At 46.8% G+C, this 17535-nt stretch overlaps 1 protein-coding gene across 1 annotated transcript in view; it reads left to right on the top strand.

The window, feature by feature from the left end:
- The first annotated feature begins 1810 nt into the window (after positions 1 to 1810).
- Positions 1811 to 17535, top strand: part of CRIPT (CXXC repeat containing interactor of PDZ3 domain) — an 86627-nt gene continuing 70902 nt past the window's right edge. The window contains exons 1-3 of the mRNA XM_085612758.1: positions 1811 to 1956; positions 12260 to 12325; positions 14388 to 14442. Coding sequence (XP_085468884.1) covers positions 1941 to 1956; positions 12260 to 12325; positions 14388 to 14442 — 137 coding nt within the window. The 5' untranslated portion in view covers positions 1811 to 1940. The remainder of the gene's footprint in view (positions 1957 to 12259; positions 12326 to 14387; positions 14443 to 17535) is intronic.

Here is a 17535-nt window from a genome sequence, read left to right as displayed (position 1 = left end):
AATTGTATTTAAAATACCATTTTATGCTTCTCGCACTGCGAGAAAGCAGTGGGGTGACGCTCCTCCGCCCACGCGGAGGAGCCTCCCTTGGCTTCTTAGGAGAAAAACTCTCCTCTTATCTCTAGTAGCCTGAAGCTACTGTCATAGTCTAACTGCTAGTATGTCGACTACTAAGGTACTGTGGTTTTATTTTGATTTTACGTAATGTCATTAATTGCACTTTTCACAAATGTACCCATTTAAATGGTGTGCAACTTAGCTTTAAGACTACATTCATGATTTTAACAGCTGCTTACCTTTTGTTGATTTAACTGATTTGTACCATTTATTGTGTTTGTACTTTTATGGCCCGGAAGGCGGAAATAAAGATTTTGAAACTGAACTGTGCTTCTGTCAGAGACACAGCGTCCAATGTCCATGGGGCATACCATCAAGGAGGCGATATAAAATTATCGCCGCTTTTGCGTCCGTTTTCGGACGAAAAGCGGAGATAATTTTATCGCCTTATCTGCAAGGTCACACTATCGCGTGAATCCTTGCATTATCGCCTGTTTACTGAATGCCCATCTTTGCAGCTCTAATGAGATGCAAGTGGGCGTTCCTGCCCTGACATAACTGGAGAAATGTCGCTAAGCGACATTTCTCCAATTATCAATGGGCACGCTAACCTGCAGAGCGACAAGCAAAGTAGCGATAACCTCTGTTATTGCTTCTTTCCTTACGCCTGCTTCAAGACTGACTTAGCCATGATATCCTATGTAAGGTGGATATCAAGGCTAAGTATGCCTTGCCCTATCATCAAGCTATCGCCAAACTTAGTGAGATTATCACTGGATTTCCAGCGATAATCTCATATTTGGAAGTTAGCGCTAGGAATGTTATCATTTTTGAGATAAGCGTTACTAATAGCACGCTATCTCAGCGATAAAATTCCACGATACCCGGCGATAATTATCCTAGCGCTAAGTGCTCTTAGCGATAATTATCGCCGGTCCTTGATGATATGCCCCCATGAGCGGTAAAGGTAGCGCCAGTCTGTTCTACCCACGCAACGACCCCGCCCCATTCCTCCTCGGGGTAGCCACGGAGTGAATATAGATGTGAGCAACTTTAAAGATTGAAAAGGGAAATATTGATATGCTCCTGACATTAACAAGTGGCAGTAGTTGCCTGCTCTGTGCACATCAAAGGCTCTGCGCTAGCTCTGCTTCCTTGCAAGACGCAGAACTGTCAATAGTTATGTGTCCTTGTGAGAGGTAGCCGTAGACCTTGGATTGCTCCGACTGACTCTCCGTGAGAACAAAGTCGGCAGCAGGTGTTTCCCCAAGAATCCCTCAGCCAACACGTTCTTTTCACAGGTGTTCTATGTATAACCCATCCTTACCCGTCGCTTCAGAGGATACCGTAGGTGCTGCTCTACGGCTAAAGATGGATATGCTGAGAGTAAGCCAGATGCCTTTTCTGCTCTGCTCGCTCTCCAGGTGTCTCCGCAGCCATCAGAGCAACACAGTAGAACCAGGAAACGGCAGCGCCACTAAACATAGAGAGGGGACTGGAAAATATAACCCCTGTACGCCCCTTCTCAAACACACGATTACGATTTTTCAAAAGAAGACGGTCGTGTTTGGGAGGTTATAAATCGTAAGAGTTCAAAATAAACGCTCGCTTCGTGTTGCAATAATTGTCTCAAATGCTACAATGAAGTGACGATAAGCAGAACATGGGGGAAATGACAGCCACGCAGAGATTCCTTGTGATTGGCGGAAGTTCTTAGGGCGCCGTTGGTTGGTGAAATAAATTGATAGCGGAAGTTGTCGTGGTTGGATAGTGGTCACTTCCTGTTTATGTTTTGGCCCGTCCCTGTCGTTAGATTGCGATCTGGTGCTCCTTGTGGGCATCTATCGGGCTGAGGAGCAGAAGTACTTCTCCAAACACCAGTCATGGTCTGCGACAAATGTGAGTGTGAGGACTGGTTAGGACGAAAGTCTTATTGACACTATGGCGAAGATATTTCTTCAGCTTTGGGGGTGGGAGTATTGTTACGGAGCTGGGATTGTCGCCACATGATGATAATTTCTTATGGTGTAGTTTGAAGAAAAAAAACACCCATGCAATATTATTACCTACAGTGTGGTTTGATAAAAGCACCCACATAATAATGTTTTCTATGCCGTATTTTGGTATACAGCAATACGACCAAAGCTAGATACGAACTCCCGCTAATTCCTTTTTTCATCATCAGGTGTATGTAAAACGAACTCCAATCATAGCTAGTTTATACGCACTTGCTAGTCTACTTGATTTCGTGCCTCTTGAGGACCTATGCTTGAAATCTCAGTGAACCACATCCAAACTGCGAGTGTTCGCTCAGCATTGTTTCCTAACAAATATGCTTCATTAATACATACTGCAACCTTGGTGTCAAACTCAGGTTACTCTTCAGGCAGGTTTGGGCTTCGTTTGCTCCATTAAATACAAAAAATATTTTTGGGGTTGTATTTCTATGCAAATTGTTAATGTTTTAACCTATTTACCCAGCGAATTCAATGCGTAAGATTAGCATGCCATTTGGAGGAAGCTCTATGTGGTGTCGCCTTCTAGCCATTGCAATGACCCCAGCTGTGGAATGTTGGAAGGGCATTGTGGGTATAGAATGTTGGTGGCAGTTGGCGCCTACCGCTGTGGGATGTACTTGTGTTGCGCTCTCCCTCCTATTAATAAAGCACTTAACCTTCGCCTTGCTCCCTAGTATTATTCCCTACACCCTAGCTTACAGTATTATTTCAGTGGCAAAACTTGGACCGCTGAATTACGTATTTTGCCTTTTACGCGAAAGATCAAAAATGTATGTGCATTTATAAGCTACTTTATGATGATGACGACGGCAGTTTATGGGCAGATGCAGTTTGAGTCCAGTCTTCCGGTATCAATCAGGGAATTGTGAAGCACTCTACTCACCTGTGAGGGTCTCCAGGTGCTAGGGGGGCAGCTCCGGTCAGTCAAAGAGCCATGTCATAAGGGTCCTCCTGAAGATGTGCAGAGTAGGGGAGCGTCTTATGATGATCGGGAGCTCGTTCTAGGTCTTTGCTGCGATGTAGGAGAAGGCTCTTCCACTAGTTCTGGCTCTGCGGATGCTCAGGGGTTCAGCGAGGTAGGTGGATCGGAGGTTTCTCTTGGGTACGTAGAAGGAGATTCTTTCATTGAGATATTGGGGTCCGGTGTTGTGGAGGCATTTGTTGGCGTGGGTGAGTATCTTGAAAGTTACTCCCTTCGTAACGGGGAGCCAATGGAGGTCTCGCAGGTGTTGGGCGATGTGTATTTGTCGAGTGATGCTCAGGACAAGTCTGGCTGCGGTGTTCTGCATGGTCTGGAGCTTGCGGAGCAGAGATTTGTTGATTCCGGTGTCGAGGGCGTTTCCGTAGTCCAGTCTGCTGGTTGTGAGTGCGTGGGTGACAGTCTTTCTTGATTTGGTGGGGATCCATTTGAAGGTCTTCCGAAGGATGCAGAGGGTGTTGAAGCTGGTGGAGGTGACTGCATTAATCTGTCGAGTCATGGTGAGGGACGAGTCGAATATGAAGCCGATGTTCTGGGTGTGGTCCGTGGGGGTTGGGTGCTGGCGATGGCGGTGGGCCACCAGTTGTGGTCCCATGCAGAGGGGAAGGGTCTGAGGACCAGGACTTCTGTCTTCTCTGAGCTAAACTTCAGACAGCTGCTGCTCAACCAGGACGCGACCTCCTTCATTCCTACCTGGAAGCTGAGTCTGGTGGTGAGGGGGTCCTTAGTGAGTGAGAGGAGGAGCTGGATGTCGTCTGCGTAGGATATTATGCTGAGTCCATGCTATCTGACGATGGCGCGGAGGGGCAACGAGTAGATGTTTAAGAGTGACGATCCTTGGGGTACTCCGCAGTTGATCTCTGTGGGTTCGAAGAGGAAGGGGGAATTTCTGACTCTTTGGGTTCTGCCGGTGAGGAAGGAGCGGATCCAGTCGAGGGCGGTTCCCTGTATGCCAGCATCATTGAGTCTGGCAGTGAGAGTATGGTGGGAGACAGTGTCGAAGGCCGCAGAGAGGTTGAGTAGGATCAGAGCTGCTGTGTGGCCTTGGTAGAAGTGTGTGTGGATGTCGTCTGTAGCAGCGAATAGGGCGGTCTTGGTCCTGTGGTTGCTGCGGAATCCGGATTGGTAGGGTTTGAGGATGGAGTTCTTTGCGTTAGTTGAACGCTGACAGTCTTCTCGGTGACTTTGGTTGCGAAAGGGGGGAGAGAGACGGATCGGTAGTTCTTGAGGTCCGTCGGATCTGCTGAGGGCTTCTTGAGGAGGGGTTTGACTTCTGCGCGTTTCCAATCGTCAGGGATTGTGCCAACTTCGGAGATTGAGTTGATGGTCTGTCGTAACTCGTGTGCAATGGCAGTGGCGGCTCTGTGGAACATGTGAGGAGGGCAGGGGTCTGTGGGGGCTCCTGAGTGAATGACCATCATGGTTGATGCAGTGTCTTCGGTGGTGACCGGGGTCCAGGAGGAGATGGTGGGCTGGCTGTCGTTGCTGGAGGGGGTTGGGGGTGGGGGAGGGGGGATTGGTCCGGTGGCCTGAGTCTGTTTGTTGAAGTTGTCGTAGAGGGATCTTATTTTCTGGTGGTAGTACGAGCTGAGATTATTGCAGAGGTCCTGGGAGGGTGTGATGTCTGTAGCTTCGCTGGGGGCTTGGTGAATTCCAGGATGCTGCTGAAGAGTTCTTTGGAGCTGCTGGCGTTGGCATGGATTGTGTTTCGGATGAAGGTCCTTATGGTGGATCTGATGAGTTGGTGGTATTCTGTCATGGCATTCTTGTATATGGTGCGATCCTCTGGAGTTTTGCTGTTTATCCAGTTCTTCTCAAGACGTCTGCAGGTACGTCTGGATTCTTAGAGGTCGGCGGTGAACTAGGTGGCCTTCCTGGGGCGTTGTCTGTTGGGGTTGCGTAGGGGGGCGAGCTGGCCTGCGCAGTTGGCGATCCATCTGTGAAGTTCTTTGGCTGCAGAGTTGGCATTGGTTGATGTAGGGGGCATTGCCATTAAGGGTGGAGTTAAGCTGCTCCTCGGTGACCTTGCTCCAGTTCTTTTGCGGAGGGCAGGTTTGGGGGTGGTGGGTTTGTCGACGTGGAAGTGTACACAGTGGTGGTCCCTCCAGGGAGGTTGCGTGGTGTGACTGAAGTGGATGTTGTTACCTCCTGCGAAGATGGGTTCGAGGGTGTGTCCTGCCTTGTGGGTAGGGTTAGTGACGAGTTGTTTCAGTCTGAGGTTGGCGAGGTTTTTCAGGACGGTGGAGGAGTTGGGGTCGCTGAGTTTGTCGAGGTGGATGTTGAGGCCTCCGATGAGTATGTAATCCGTGGAGGCAATGGCGTGGGGAGCGATGATGTCGTCAATGGTGGTGGTGAATGCGGTTCTAGGTCTGGGGGGGTCTGTAGGTGAGGGTGCCACGTAGGGTCGTTCTGGGGCTGGTCTGGATCTGGAAATGGAGGTGTTCCATGGTGGGCGGGGAGTCGCTCGTGCTGGAGGTGGTGAGACGGAGGGAGTGCTTGTGTGCGATGGGGAGTCCTCCTTCTGGGTGGTTGGGTCAGTCCTTACTTTGGATCTTGTATCCGTCGGGGATGGCGGTAGTGATGTCAGGGGCGGAGGTGGGGTTGGTCCTCGTTTCCGTGAGGAACACGACGTCAGGCAAGAGGGTGTCGACGAGGTCCCAGATCTCTACAGCATGTCTGTGTAGGAAGTGCACGTTGAGGACGATGCACCTCAGGGATTCGGGGGAGGCGGCTATGGGGTACCGAGGGTGGTGAAGGTTCTGTGGCAGTGTCGACAGGAGAACTGGCTGTGGGTGGTGTTCGGCGTAGACAGCTGGCAGTTGTTGTTCCATCTGGGGTTGAGTGCGAGGAGGGCAGCTGAGTCGTAGCGGTGGGTGGCCGGAGATCCAGGGGCCCTAGCGTTGGGCGCGGACATGCGCAGACAGACTTGCCATTGGTGCAGCCACACAGCAGCTGCCATTAAATAGGGAAGGGGGAGGGAAGCGCAGCTGGGAGCAGGAAATGGCAGGGGCCGCGCGGGCAGCATAGGTGGGAAAAGGCAGAAAATACGGGCTATCTCAGAAGTAAAGACTGTGTACATATTTATTGCTAATTGCAAAATAGTATAGCTGTGTTTTAGCTGTGTGCTAGAGAGCTCGTTGCAGTGCTGATAATTTACATATTAGACTCAAGGACTGACAGCTAAGCTATGAAAGGATTGAGTACATCTCTTCAGAACAGAAGAAAATACTGTATGAATTGGTGAGGTTGTTTTTTTATAATGTTAGGAATTTTCTTTTTGTTCGATTTTGTTTCAGCCACCTTTGCTAATGCTTTAATAATTATGAAATAATTGTGTGCCATTTTTATGCAGTAAGTGAGTATATAATAATGCTTTGTAATACACCGCTACTATGGTTCTTGACTTCTTGGAATCAAGCAGGGGAGACTCCACAAATATCTTTGTTTAAGTCTGTGGCAGGTCTTATGTGGTCTGCAGACTGGCCTTTTTTAGTTTGAGCCATTTTTGTACATTGATTGTGCTATGTAACGAGATTTTTTTAACGTATTAATTTTTTATCATTCTATAATTGAATGATCTATGTGTTTTTCCAGAATTCCTGTGGTTTTAATTTAGTGATTGTTGTGACGTGGTGTGAATATATATTTACCTTTAACTGATCTATCAAGGGGAATCTTAAGTTCTGTTCAGTTGTTTAATCCCTGTCCCTTTGGTCTGAGAGGTTTCTTCCAAATTTTCACACCACTATTTGAGATCAACAGCAACCAATCTAAAGTGCATTCCTTCGTGAACCATGACATGGATTTTGACTGGTGGCTACAATTCAAACTACTACATTGCTGTACATTCAAACATGAACTGTAACGTACATTATTTTCTCACGCTTTTAATGAGTGCATGAATGCATCTATACATTCACAAACATCGGTAGCAAAGATGTATTGCGTAGTTATTTTTGCAGACTGCGTTTGGATTGTACCCCTCGCTGAACCCGCAGACTGCCTAAGATCTACATGCTACCAGGGAAATCTTCTTTCTTATCCCGGACTTTCATTTGGGAATCACATGCACACTGGGGTTTATTTTAGGGGTTGATTTCAGTTACAGTGAAAAATGGTTTGGAAAAGGAGAGCCCATCACTGTTGATATGAAGTAATTGGATAACCGCAAAGTAGATGCATCCTCATCCCACTTTCGCATAATTATGCACAAAAGATAGTGTAATCTTTCTTTAGTTTGCTGAGTGGGTTGTCTTTTGTATTTTTGTTTTTTCTTACACAAGCAAGGTGTCAGGTTATTGCAGCATGTGTACACTGTCCATGGTCAATCGCATGTTTTAAAAAAAAAATAAACTTTTTTATTTATTGAGGGTTTAAACCATCCGGCATCAGAAAATCAGTACAGATACATCAAAATCCCAGCACTGTACAATCTTAGAAAGTAACAGTACAATGTGGTTTCAACATTTTCTACAGTTAGCAAAGATTGCAGTGGAAAAATATTCATGAAGGAAACAATACCTCCAGGACTAGAAAGAGTATACCAACAGCAGATATCCGCACCAATGCTCTTTACAGTACTTTTAGCGGATTGAAATTTCCCAATATACAAATCATAACATAACTATAAACAAACCCTCCCTCCCGGGTCACATACATAGAAATTCTTTGACTGTACCATATGTCACTTCATCCGACCACCCTTAATGTCAGGGTGATTACTCTACGCTCAACATGAGTGTCTTATTGCAGTACCACAATTTCAGCGACCGCTTGATCTACGTGTTTTCCTCCGACCCCTGCGTTTCAGCGGCCTCCTCTAGGGGGACCTCCGATGTCAAGATGTACCAGGCTCTAGCATCTTCTTCCAACTTTTCATCTCTCCTAACCCTCTTTATTTGGTCTCATACTGCTGTTGCCCATTTCCTTAAATCTTTGGCCCAAGTTTCCACCTTAGGGGACTGGGAGCTCATCCAATGAATCGCTATCCTCCTCTTGGCTAGCACTAGCCCCAGTTGGAGAAATCTACGAGTAAGCTTTTTCCCCATGGGACAGGGTAGAAGACCCAACAGCAGCTCCTTAATGGACTGGGGTAGCGTCCATCCCATGACCTGACGTAAACGCTCCAGTATGTAGTTCCCAAAAAATTGCAGCCTTGCACAGTCCTATAACATATGCAAGAAGGGGGCGTCATTATAACCACACCAGGGGCAACAAGAGAAACGAGCTGGCTATATTTTATGAAGCACTCGTGGGGTCAAATAGGTTAGATGAACATCATTAAATTGGATGAGTTTAAATGTAGTATTGGAACTAAATTGTTCAACTCCATCATGCACCCTTTTCCATTCGGGATCCGTGAGGGCCTCTTCCAATACTACATCCCACCTGGCCTGGATCGGATGCGGGCTTGTAGTGAGATCTGCCCTCGGTGCCCAATAGATATGAGAGACCATTCTAAGGCCCCCGGCTAGAGTCGCTAGGGCCTGAAGGGTGGCGGCTATCAGCGGTTCCTCTGAAAACATCGGCCAAATCCCCGTGCTACCGCTGAAATCTTCGCATACTGAAGGTATTGACCTCTGCCCAGGTCAAATGCAGATTCCGCCTCCTCCCTGGTTAGGAATTGCTGATTCAAATATAGATTGCCCATTATCCGGCAGCCTCCCTCCACCCATCTGGAGACAGACATAACTTGGCTAATTTGCCCGAATGGGACAACTGCCCACAGCGGGGCCTCTGGGGCACAGGGCGCTCTACGTATCGCTACCTTAACTGCAGATTCCCAGGTGGAGGCCACGTCTCACAGTATATGAGAGTTGTCCGGGCACCCATGAGCCCGACATTAGGAGGTCCGGGAGAAGAATATCCTGGGGAGTACCCCTCAGTAACTGTTTTTCCCAATTATCATTCTCATCAAGCCAATGTACGGCATGTTGGAGCTGCGCTGCCATATAATAGAAATCTAGTTTTGGAACCTCTAGTCCTCCTTTTTCCCAAGTTCTGTGTAATGCCCGCAACCCCACTCTTTTCCGTTTGCTTCCCCATAATAGGTCAATCAACAGACGGTCCAATTGGAGTAAGTACTCTCGCGATACCCGATAGAGCGAGTTCTGCACTACGTATAAGCACCTTGGGAGGACCACCATTTTTATCAGAGCAACACATCCCATCAGTGATAATGGTAAAGTATGCCAGAACTCCACTGATTTGCGGATACCCTCTACACATCGTCCCATATTATGCTCCAAATAAGCCTCCTGTGTGTGTATCAACCGGACCCCCAGGTATCGCACGGATTCAGTGACCCAGCTTATCCCCACAATGAGCAATTCATCTTATTCTTTGTCCCTCAGGTTTCCCATAGCTTGGATTTCCCCGGGTTAAGGCAAAGGACCGATACCACACCAAACAAACCTACATCCAAAAATCAAACCGTGGGATCCCTTTCCTCACCCCCGGGCAGTAGTAAAGATTCACATGCGCAATAAATGATCCGCATAAGAAACAGTAAACACCGCCCCAAACCAGCCGGGTCACATCTGCCGTAAGTTAATGCCGGGGGAGCTCAATCAGCATGCAATAGTAATCCGTGCCACGTTGGCCTGGTACTGTCCGGGAGCCGATTAGAACTAGGCGACTGTCCCCGTCACCTCAGTTCCTGAACAGGGGATCCAGTCACCATAGAATGATAGGCGAGGGCCGGGCATTGTCCTCTGCCTATCTGGGGAGTCGAGCAGAGGACCCCCCCACCACTCGGCCCGCATTGGAGAGGCCCTCACCGTCGCCCAGATAAAGTCCGGATCTCCACACAGCAGGCTCCGGTCATCGGAGGTGATATCTCCTCCAGCAACTCCACACAGGCGCAGAGACCGGAGGCTCCTCCGCCACAGGGCGTTAGGCTGTTTCAGGACCCTGGCAGTCCTCCGATGGCGCAGCACGTGTCTTAGTGCAGATGTGGGATCAGGACCTTCACTGCAGAACCCGAGGTCCACTCGCCACAACCGCGGCAGGTCCGCAATATGAATCCCAGGGATATCCAGGCCATAGCTGCCAAGGTTTGAGATTGCCAAGTGTGACCTTTTCATAATTTCAGTGTAATTATGAGTGACATTTCAAAGACTATGAGTGACACTTTTTCGCAAGCAATGATGACTAGGAAAACCTATACATAGCAGCAATTACACCCATTTGAGCAACAAGATACTCTTGGGAGATGTTAAAACTGCTGGAAAGCACCAGAAACGGAAGCATCTGGTGCCCTTCTAAGCTGATCGTACTATTAACCAAAATGGAGACTCAGATCTGCACCACTCTCATTGACACTGTGCGCCCTGCCACTACAAACAAAAGGACGTTTCTGTAAATTTCAGCAAGTCAGTAATTGTAGTAGGGTCAGATTATCTGTTGTGAAAACCGTCACAGTGTGCCTGCCACTTGATCACCTGGACAGAGAATAACATAATGACTGTTGCGGGGGTAGATAAGGAGGCGGATGAGGACTGTTTTCAAGATTGGGTGTCTCGCTTGAAAGCGCACATCATCGTTTCTTGGGGTACTGAATGTATCCGAGGTGCTGACTCCTCACTACCAAAAATTTGAGCAGGAGTTCTGCTTTAATTTCTTCTGCTCTGACAAAACGAAAATAAAAAGCTTTACCTAATCACTTTCCTGACTGCTCGACCGCTATAAATCTGGCCAAACAAATGAGCACCGGGACATCCATTGTATTAAAAGCACCAATAGTTTTCCTTGTTCAGAGGATATAAGTGATCATTAATCTTGCACTTACTTTGGGCAGGCGACGAGCGGAGACGGCGCCGAGGCGACAGGCACTTTTCCCCTGGGCCGGTACACACTCTCACAGCTGCAGGCAGCAGTCCGGCCGGGGCCCGGTAGTGGCGGTAATGACCCTTAGGTGCGGGATCGTGATTATACCACTTAGCACACAGACACTGCACAGAGTACATAGCGGGCCGAAAGTGGCGAGCAGCTATCTATCTCTACTATATGGCGGCAGCAGGCTCATAACAGCGAGTCAGCAGCCGTCAATGCTTGTGGTGCTGGGTGACCCTCAGAGAGACCGAGGCAAGCCTGCGGTGGTGCGAGCGGCTGTGGCGTGCTCATCGCCTCAGCTACCCCAGACCTTTTAATTATCTGAGATCCTGCTTCTGCCATGACTGTGCCCGTCCAGTGAAAGCCGGTGTTTGCGCGAGGAGGCAAACTAAAAAAAGCATAACTGCCACTCGCCTTGCTGCCTACGCAGAGAGAGTTAGGGATACACTGTTGCAATTACGTGACCTCACCAGGCCACGTGAATGCCGTGCCCCCCTCCTGCCCGTAGCAAATGTGCTAATAATGAATGCTCATTGATTGCTGCAGGCAGCGCAGCAATGAGCCATTCACAAACAGACTTTTCTCACTTAAACTTACAATACACACTGCCAGAACAGCATGTGGTCTACGCTGCATGCTCAGCTCATTAGGAGTTGGCCAGGGTGGCGATTTCCGTCCCGCTTATCTCTTCCTCTGTACCGATGGTGGTGTCGTGAATGAGCTACAAATGCGTGACTTTGCATTTTTGTGCGGTGAGGCGGACCATTGCACAAAAATGCGTTAGTGTCCCGCCTGATGTGTGATACTTGGCAGGGCTGCCAGGCACTCGGCACTCCTTTGCAGGCCTGCGTCTCAGACTCCTCCCAACCAAGATGGCGCCGCCTCGCAGTCTGGGAGTCCCGTTTCTCCGAGCACTGCAGCTGATTTTTCTCCTCCGCAGCGTAATGTTCATAGCACAGGGTCCGCTGCAGCTCAGGTTACAAACTGGGATCAGTAGGAGACCAGGATAAGGCAGGATTGTAAAGTGTATCGGGCCGCCGCACAGAGCTCACCTAAAACAAGGTTAGGCGGCCATGCTGTCAGGGCATGCCCCCATGGTCATTCACATGTTATGTTCCTTTCTGGATGTGTTTCTTTGGGGAAGGTGAGGTCTACCGATTGCGCCTGGAACAAGACCAAGCAAGTCAAACTGAGGCTGCTTTGCATTTTTAAACATTTCTATTACCACATTGATCTAGTCTGGCCACCAGGGTAACTTAAAGTTTGGCTTTAAAGTTGAATATCACCTAGATCATGTCCCTAGCTGGCTAAACTCTTTGTACGACTTTTTGTCAACCTAATAACTTTGTGTATGTATTTGTATGTTATAAAGGTGAGAAGAAGCTTGGCACCGTCATTACTCCTGATACTTGGAAAGATGGTGCAAGAAACACCACAGGTATGTTTTCATAAAACTGCATGTCATTTTAGTAGTTATCGGTTGCACATTTTAATGTTGACTTATTGCAGTATGTTCCTAAATGGTTCTTTTTATGTTCGAGAAAGATTACCAGCAAGCAAGCAGATCCTTATTCGGCACAAGGCCATAAAAGAGCAGATTAAGAACACAATACATATATATGGATTATCATAAGTATGAGCATGTAAATCTTTTTTTTTTTTAACGTGACTCTCACTGTTTGTCAAACTAAAGACTTTATTAGAATTTGGTGGATGTGGCCACCTGTCTGAAAGTGGTATGAAGAGTGCATTGGTGTCAATGGTACTCTAAATATGGCAGATGCGACACCTACTGCTTTTTGGCAGCTGCCCAGCTGCTGCCAAACTCTGAGTAAGGCCCTAAATCTTTCCCATTGTAAAATACAGAACAGCATAACCTGAACATTGCCATTTTACCTCGCAAGTGCTCAAGCAGCTTTGCCTTTAACAGTCTCTCAATAATTGGTTTTGGTAAAATGTGCCTAATCTCATCTTAATTTTTGAATTCATCTAATGATCATAATGGAATCCAGAGTTGGAACTCTTCTGCTTAATCATTTCCTTAAAGGACAACTCACTTGGGGTGGTCGGATGATAGCTAATAATTCCTGTAATTAGCACCATAAAATTACTTTTTGTTTTTACATGTTTTATCAATTGAGTTTTCTGGAATAGATGGAATTAAAAAGAAATTATGCTAATTGCTCTTTCGGGTTCTCAATGTTAGTGTTGTACATATTATGCGATCTTTATAATCCACAATATTTTTTGCAGTGCCATATGTTAACATGTTTAATTTTAGCACCTCAATGAAACTCAACAGGAAAATCCTGTTGAATTATTGATTGCACAGATGGGCAGATCCTTTATTATTATTATTATTTTTTTATTTAATAAATTCTTTTTTTTTTAGCTTTGCCTAGTAGCGTTGTATGCTAGTCAAGTCTTTGCTGGTATATAGTTTCCATTACACATTAGATCAAATGCATTGGGTTAGTGTTAGTGCTTAAAAGGTAGATGGTTGGAAAATGCTGCTGTTGATGTTTTGGGAGCTCTGAGTTCTGCTGTCAGTCTATAATATTTTCATCCAGATTTACAAATTCAAGGTTTCTCCTGTGATCTCAGTAGTTGTGATGGAACAGGAGTTGAGCCTAAATTAGCTCATCCCCACTAATGCTTGTGTCTTATTTGTATTTATAAAATTGTGATCAAACCCTTTGTGAGTTTGTAGTCATGTCTGGTCACTTCACATGCACATCTATAATTGCGTTTGGGCGAAAGTCAAATATCAATATAGATTCCTGTGTTTGGCTCAAGTTTTTATCATTGCTCACAGCTCCTGGATAAGAAATATTTTTAGGGCCGCATAATTCATAGCACTTGAAGGACGCCTGGCATTCTTAGAAGCTACATATAGAATCTGCAATATGCACGATTATCTTGAACTCTAATGGTCACAAACAAAATGTAATTTGACAATATGGTGAATATATCTTTATAAACCATATTTCTTTACACACTCAGCCCATGTAGGGGAAATAAATAATTTTGACAAAAACGCCATGCATTTGGCATTGATACGTGCCTTTGTCCAAATCGAAGGATCGTATTGAGTTCACTGTGACCTAGCCTTTATTGTGGTGAAGGGTAACGTGACCGCCTGGGTTCCGTAGTTACAAAAATTGTACTGAGATGATCTGCGCGGCCTAAGAATCTACTTCTATTCGCTACAATGAGGATTCAACTTCTTGTGTAAGTTGCAAAGTTTTTTTTTTAACATCTCGCATGTGCACTCTCTCTCTCAGCAGTGCTGGCTTTCAAAGTAATACAGTTGTTAAATGAATAGTGTTTGTCTTGTTGACTCCTTCCAGGACAGGGCCCTACGAGAAGAGCTGTATAGTTATACGTGCTTCTAATTTTAGCAGTTTATAGTTACTTTAAGCATGCCCACATTTTCTTGAAACGTGGTTTCTTTATTTGTGTATGCGAAACAAAAAGTAAATTTGTTAATGTTTCTTCAGAAAGCGGAGGCCGAAAATTAAATGAAAACAAGGCATTAACTTCCAAGAAGGCAAGGTCAGTTGCAAAATTTCATGCATGGATTGTACGCATTAAATGTTGTCACCGCAATGGGGCTATTTGTTGCTCTCACCACTTCTGTTGTTGGGAAATAGAAATAGTTGTTAAAAGGCAATCAACAAGGTTTTTTTTAGTGCTTTGTTGGCTGTCAACAACCCATAATATTTTAGCTTCAATTTCATTAAAATATGTGCTATTTTGGAATGTTATCGTTTCCAAGTATACACTAAGCGCATAACCACAAAAGTGCCGGAAAAATGTTCGAACCTGAATAATTTGTAGTTTACACTGACACTAGAGAGTAAGTTGGACTTTGTGTTAATCCATAAAATTTCCATTTTGGCATACATATTTTCATGCTTTAATTAAATTTCACAGCAACGTTTTGATGTTCACAAACTAAGTTTAAGCAGCCATTCACACACAATTTTAGCACTCATGCAAGCAGTGTCAGAAAATGTTATCTTAATTGTTTAAATAGCAATAGGTCTTGTAATTCTGTTATTTTCATAAACGTTTATTTATTCATAATTACTCTTTCTTGCAGATTTTAGTATCAAACTTGTAGCTCGTTTGGTAAATATCCATTCATACAGTAGGATGAAAATAGCTACTAGTACGAACACAATTTCTCCTGTAATTATGGTAGTAGTGGTAAGATTTTATAGCACTATCCATTAAGACCCTCATCTGTAGGTGAGGATATTGATGGCTAAAAGTCTGCCATCTTTCGGCCAGTCTGCATCTACCTTCTGGCAAGTAAGTAAGCAATAGGTCTCGCCTTTAGGACCTTTTAAGTGTTTTGCTTGAGCTATTGGGGGGGAGGGGGGGCGAGGTAAACAAGCCACCACGGACAATGGGAGGCTGTAAAGAAGACACCACAAACTAAACGTAAGCAAAGCACCACGGCAGCCATGCCGCACAAAGCCCTCATGGCCGCCTCGTGTGAACAGCAACATTGTGCAGCGCCTTTTTAAAGCTCCCTCACTTACACCCACAACAGTGGTGAGGAGGAGGCACCATGCGGGACTACACACACCGCGCCTCTGCTACCACCCATTAACCGGTCTCGCACAACCTGCAATAGGGCTCCCCATCAATCCGCTCACTAGCAGCAAACACCACAATCTCACACCGCCAGCAAAAAAAACCCTCCAGTGATAGACACGTGGTGCGCCACAGCGAAGCACACTACAGTGTAAATACACCTGAAAGAGGCATCATAAAACATACACACTTTTGCACTCAACACAAGCCCCTGCCCCGTGAGAAAGCCCAGGGAGGGAGCAGCGCCCAGGCCGGCGGGCGATGCGGCCACAACAGGTCTCATGTAATGTAAATTGTAAATTGATACTTGTATAGCGCACTACTCACCCGCAAGGGTCTCAAGGCGCTTGTACGAATACCGCTGTGGAACCCATCCTGGCTTTCCCTGTGAGGCGTCCACTCCTGGGCACCCCCAAGGTGGAGGCCAGGCATCCTTTAGCGTTGTGGGGGCCGTTGTGGAGATTAAGCAAGCTATTGCCCAGAGTTGCAGAGTGGGACTCCATGATTGGAATAGGCACCGAGGCGAGAATTATCCGGTCCGTGGAATTTTGAGCCCAAGACCCGCCGAGGCGGGGAATTGAACCCTGGTCCCGGGCTAGACCTCTGCATCAGGGTCTGCCGCTCTAATCATTGAGCCACACTTCTCCACATGTCAACAACATGCGCCGCGCAGACACTCACCAGTCAGCAGCCTCCATCTTCTTCCTGCCAGCGCCCCCTCCCCTTGACTATCAGCGGGCGAGCGGAGGTGGCTGCGGGACGCCAAGCTTGGGGAGGGGCTTGCGCGGAGCCTGGGCTACAGAGTCCGGCAGACACAGAAAGGGGGGGAATAAACAGGAACTGATAGTAAAAGGAGCTAAAGTGGCACCAATGTAGCCTTCATGTGACCATGTGGGTGAATGAAGGGCGTCTCCCACCTGAAAGTAAATATCTACAAGCCCCAACTCCTCATTAGCATAAAAAACAAAGTACTTCCGACCCCGAGAGCAGCCAATCCTAGGCAGGGCTGTATCCGGAGGAGGACCTCAACCCCCGCCCTCGATGGCATACTATACATCGAAAACAACGTCTCATAGGCACATCATGCCCTCACCGACAGTAACATTCCCAACGGGGCACATCGTGCGCCGGTGGCAACAAAAACAAACCCCCGTCCAGTCCCCCCATATACTCACTTCAAATAACACTGCTTGACAGGGCACAGAATGCACCCGCAATGACACCCCCGAGCAGGGCACAGCATGCACCCATGCATTAAGCACGGCAAGCGCCCACACACAAGAATGACAGCGCTTACAGGGCGCATCACATAATCGCTGACAACACTCCTTTCAGGGAACAGCATGCACCTACACAGACAACAAGCGCCGCCGCGAAAGTGAAAGCGACCGCGCTGTAACATGAGCCACGATAAGGAGGAATGCACCTGGCACAATGCGCGCCGCTGCTCGCTCCATAGACCCAAAGGCCGTGGGAGGGAACCTTTAGAGAAGAGGCAGGACATGCACCCGCCTTTGGCCAATTGCGTGCTTTCCTTTTTGAAAGCCACACGCATAGGCCAATACAATGTGTGGAAAATCTAAAGCCACACGCATGAGTTTTCAGAAAGTCTGGAGTTATTCCAAGAGGCCCTCTCCTAGAGCAGCGCATGCGCGCTGCACTAGGCTCGACCTAAAAAAGAGGTATGAGGACAAGTGAGTGAGCACATTCATGTCATGACACTACCAGCGGCCGCATCATTACATGGGCACATGAACACATCACTAAGCATGTGTTTACCCATAGAATGACACAGGCACCATTTTATTTATTTTCTTCATTTTATTTTTAAATGTATCTATCCAAGATTTCGGATACCACTTTGATATATAAATAATAATAATAAAAAACATATTAGTACATGAAAGCACTTTTCTGAAAGGAGACCAATGTAGCAGCTGCCAGGTCCTCCAAAAACATACACATAAAAATGTTTCATTTTTATGGCCCGTGAGGTGTGGGAGAACAACAGAAGCGAGTGGGTGAGGCAACAGAGTAGCAGGT

Source organism: Triturus cristatus, chromosome 6 (assembly GCF_964204655.1).
Source record: "Triturus cristatus chromosome 6, aTriCri1.1, whole genome shotgun sequence".
In the NCBI taxonomy this organism is placed as follows: domain Eukaryota; kingdom Metazoa; phylum Chordata; class Amphibia; order Caudata; family Salamandridae; genus Triturus; species Triturus cristatus.
This window is presented reverse-complemented; position numbering and strand designations above follow the sequence as displayed.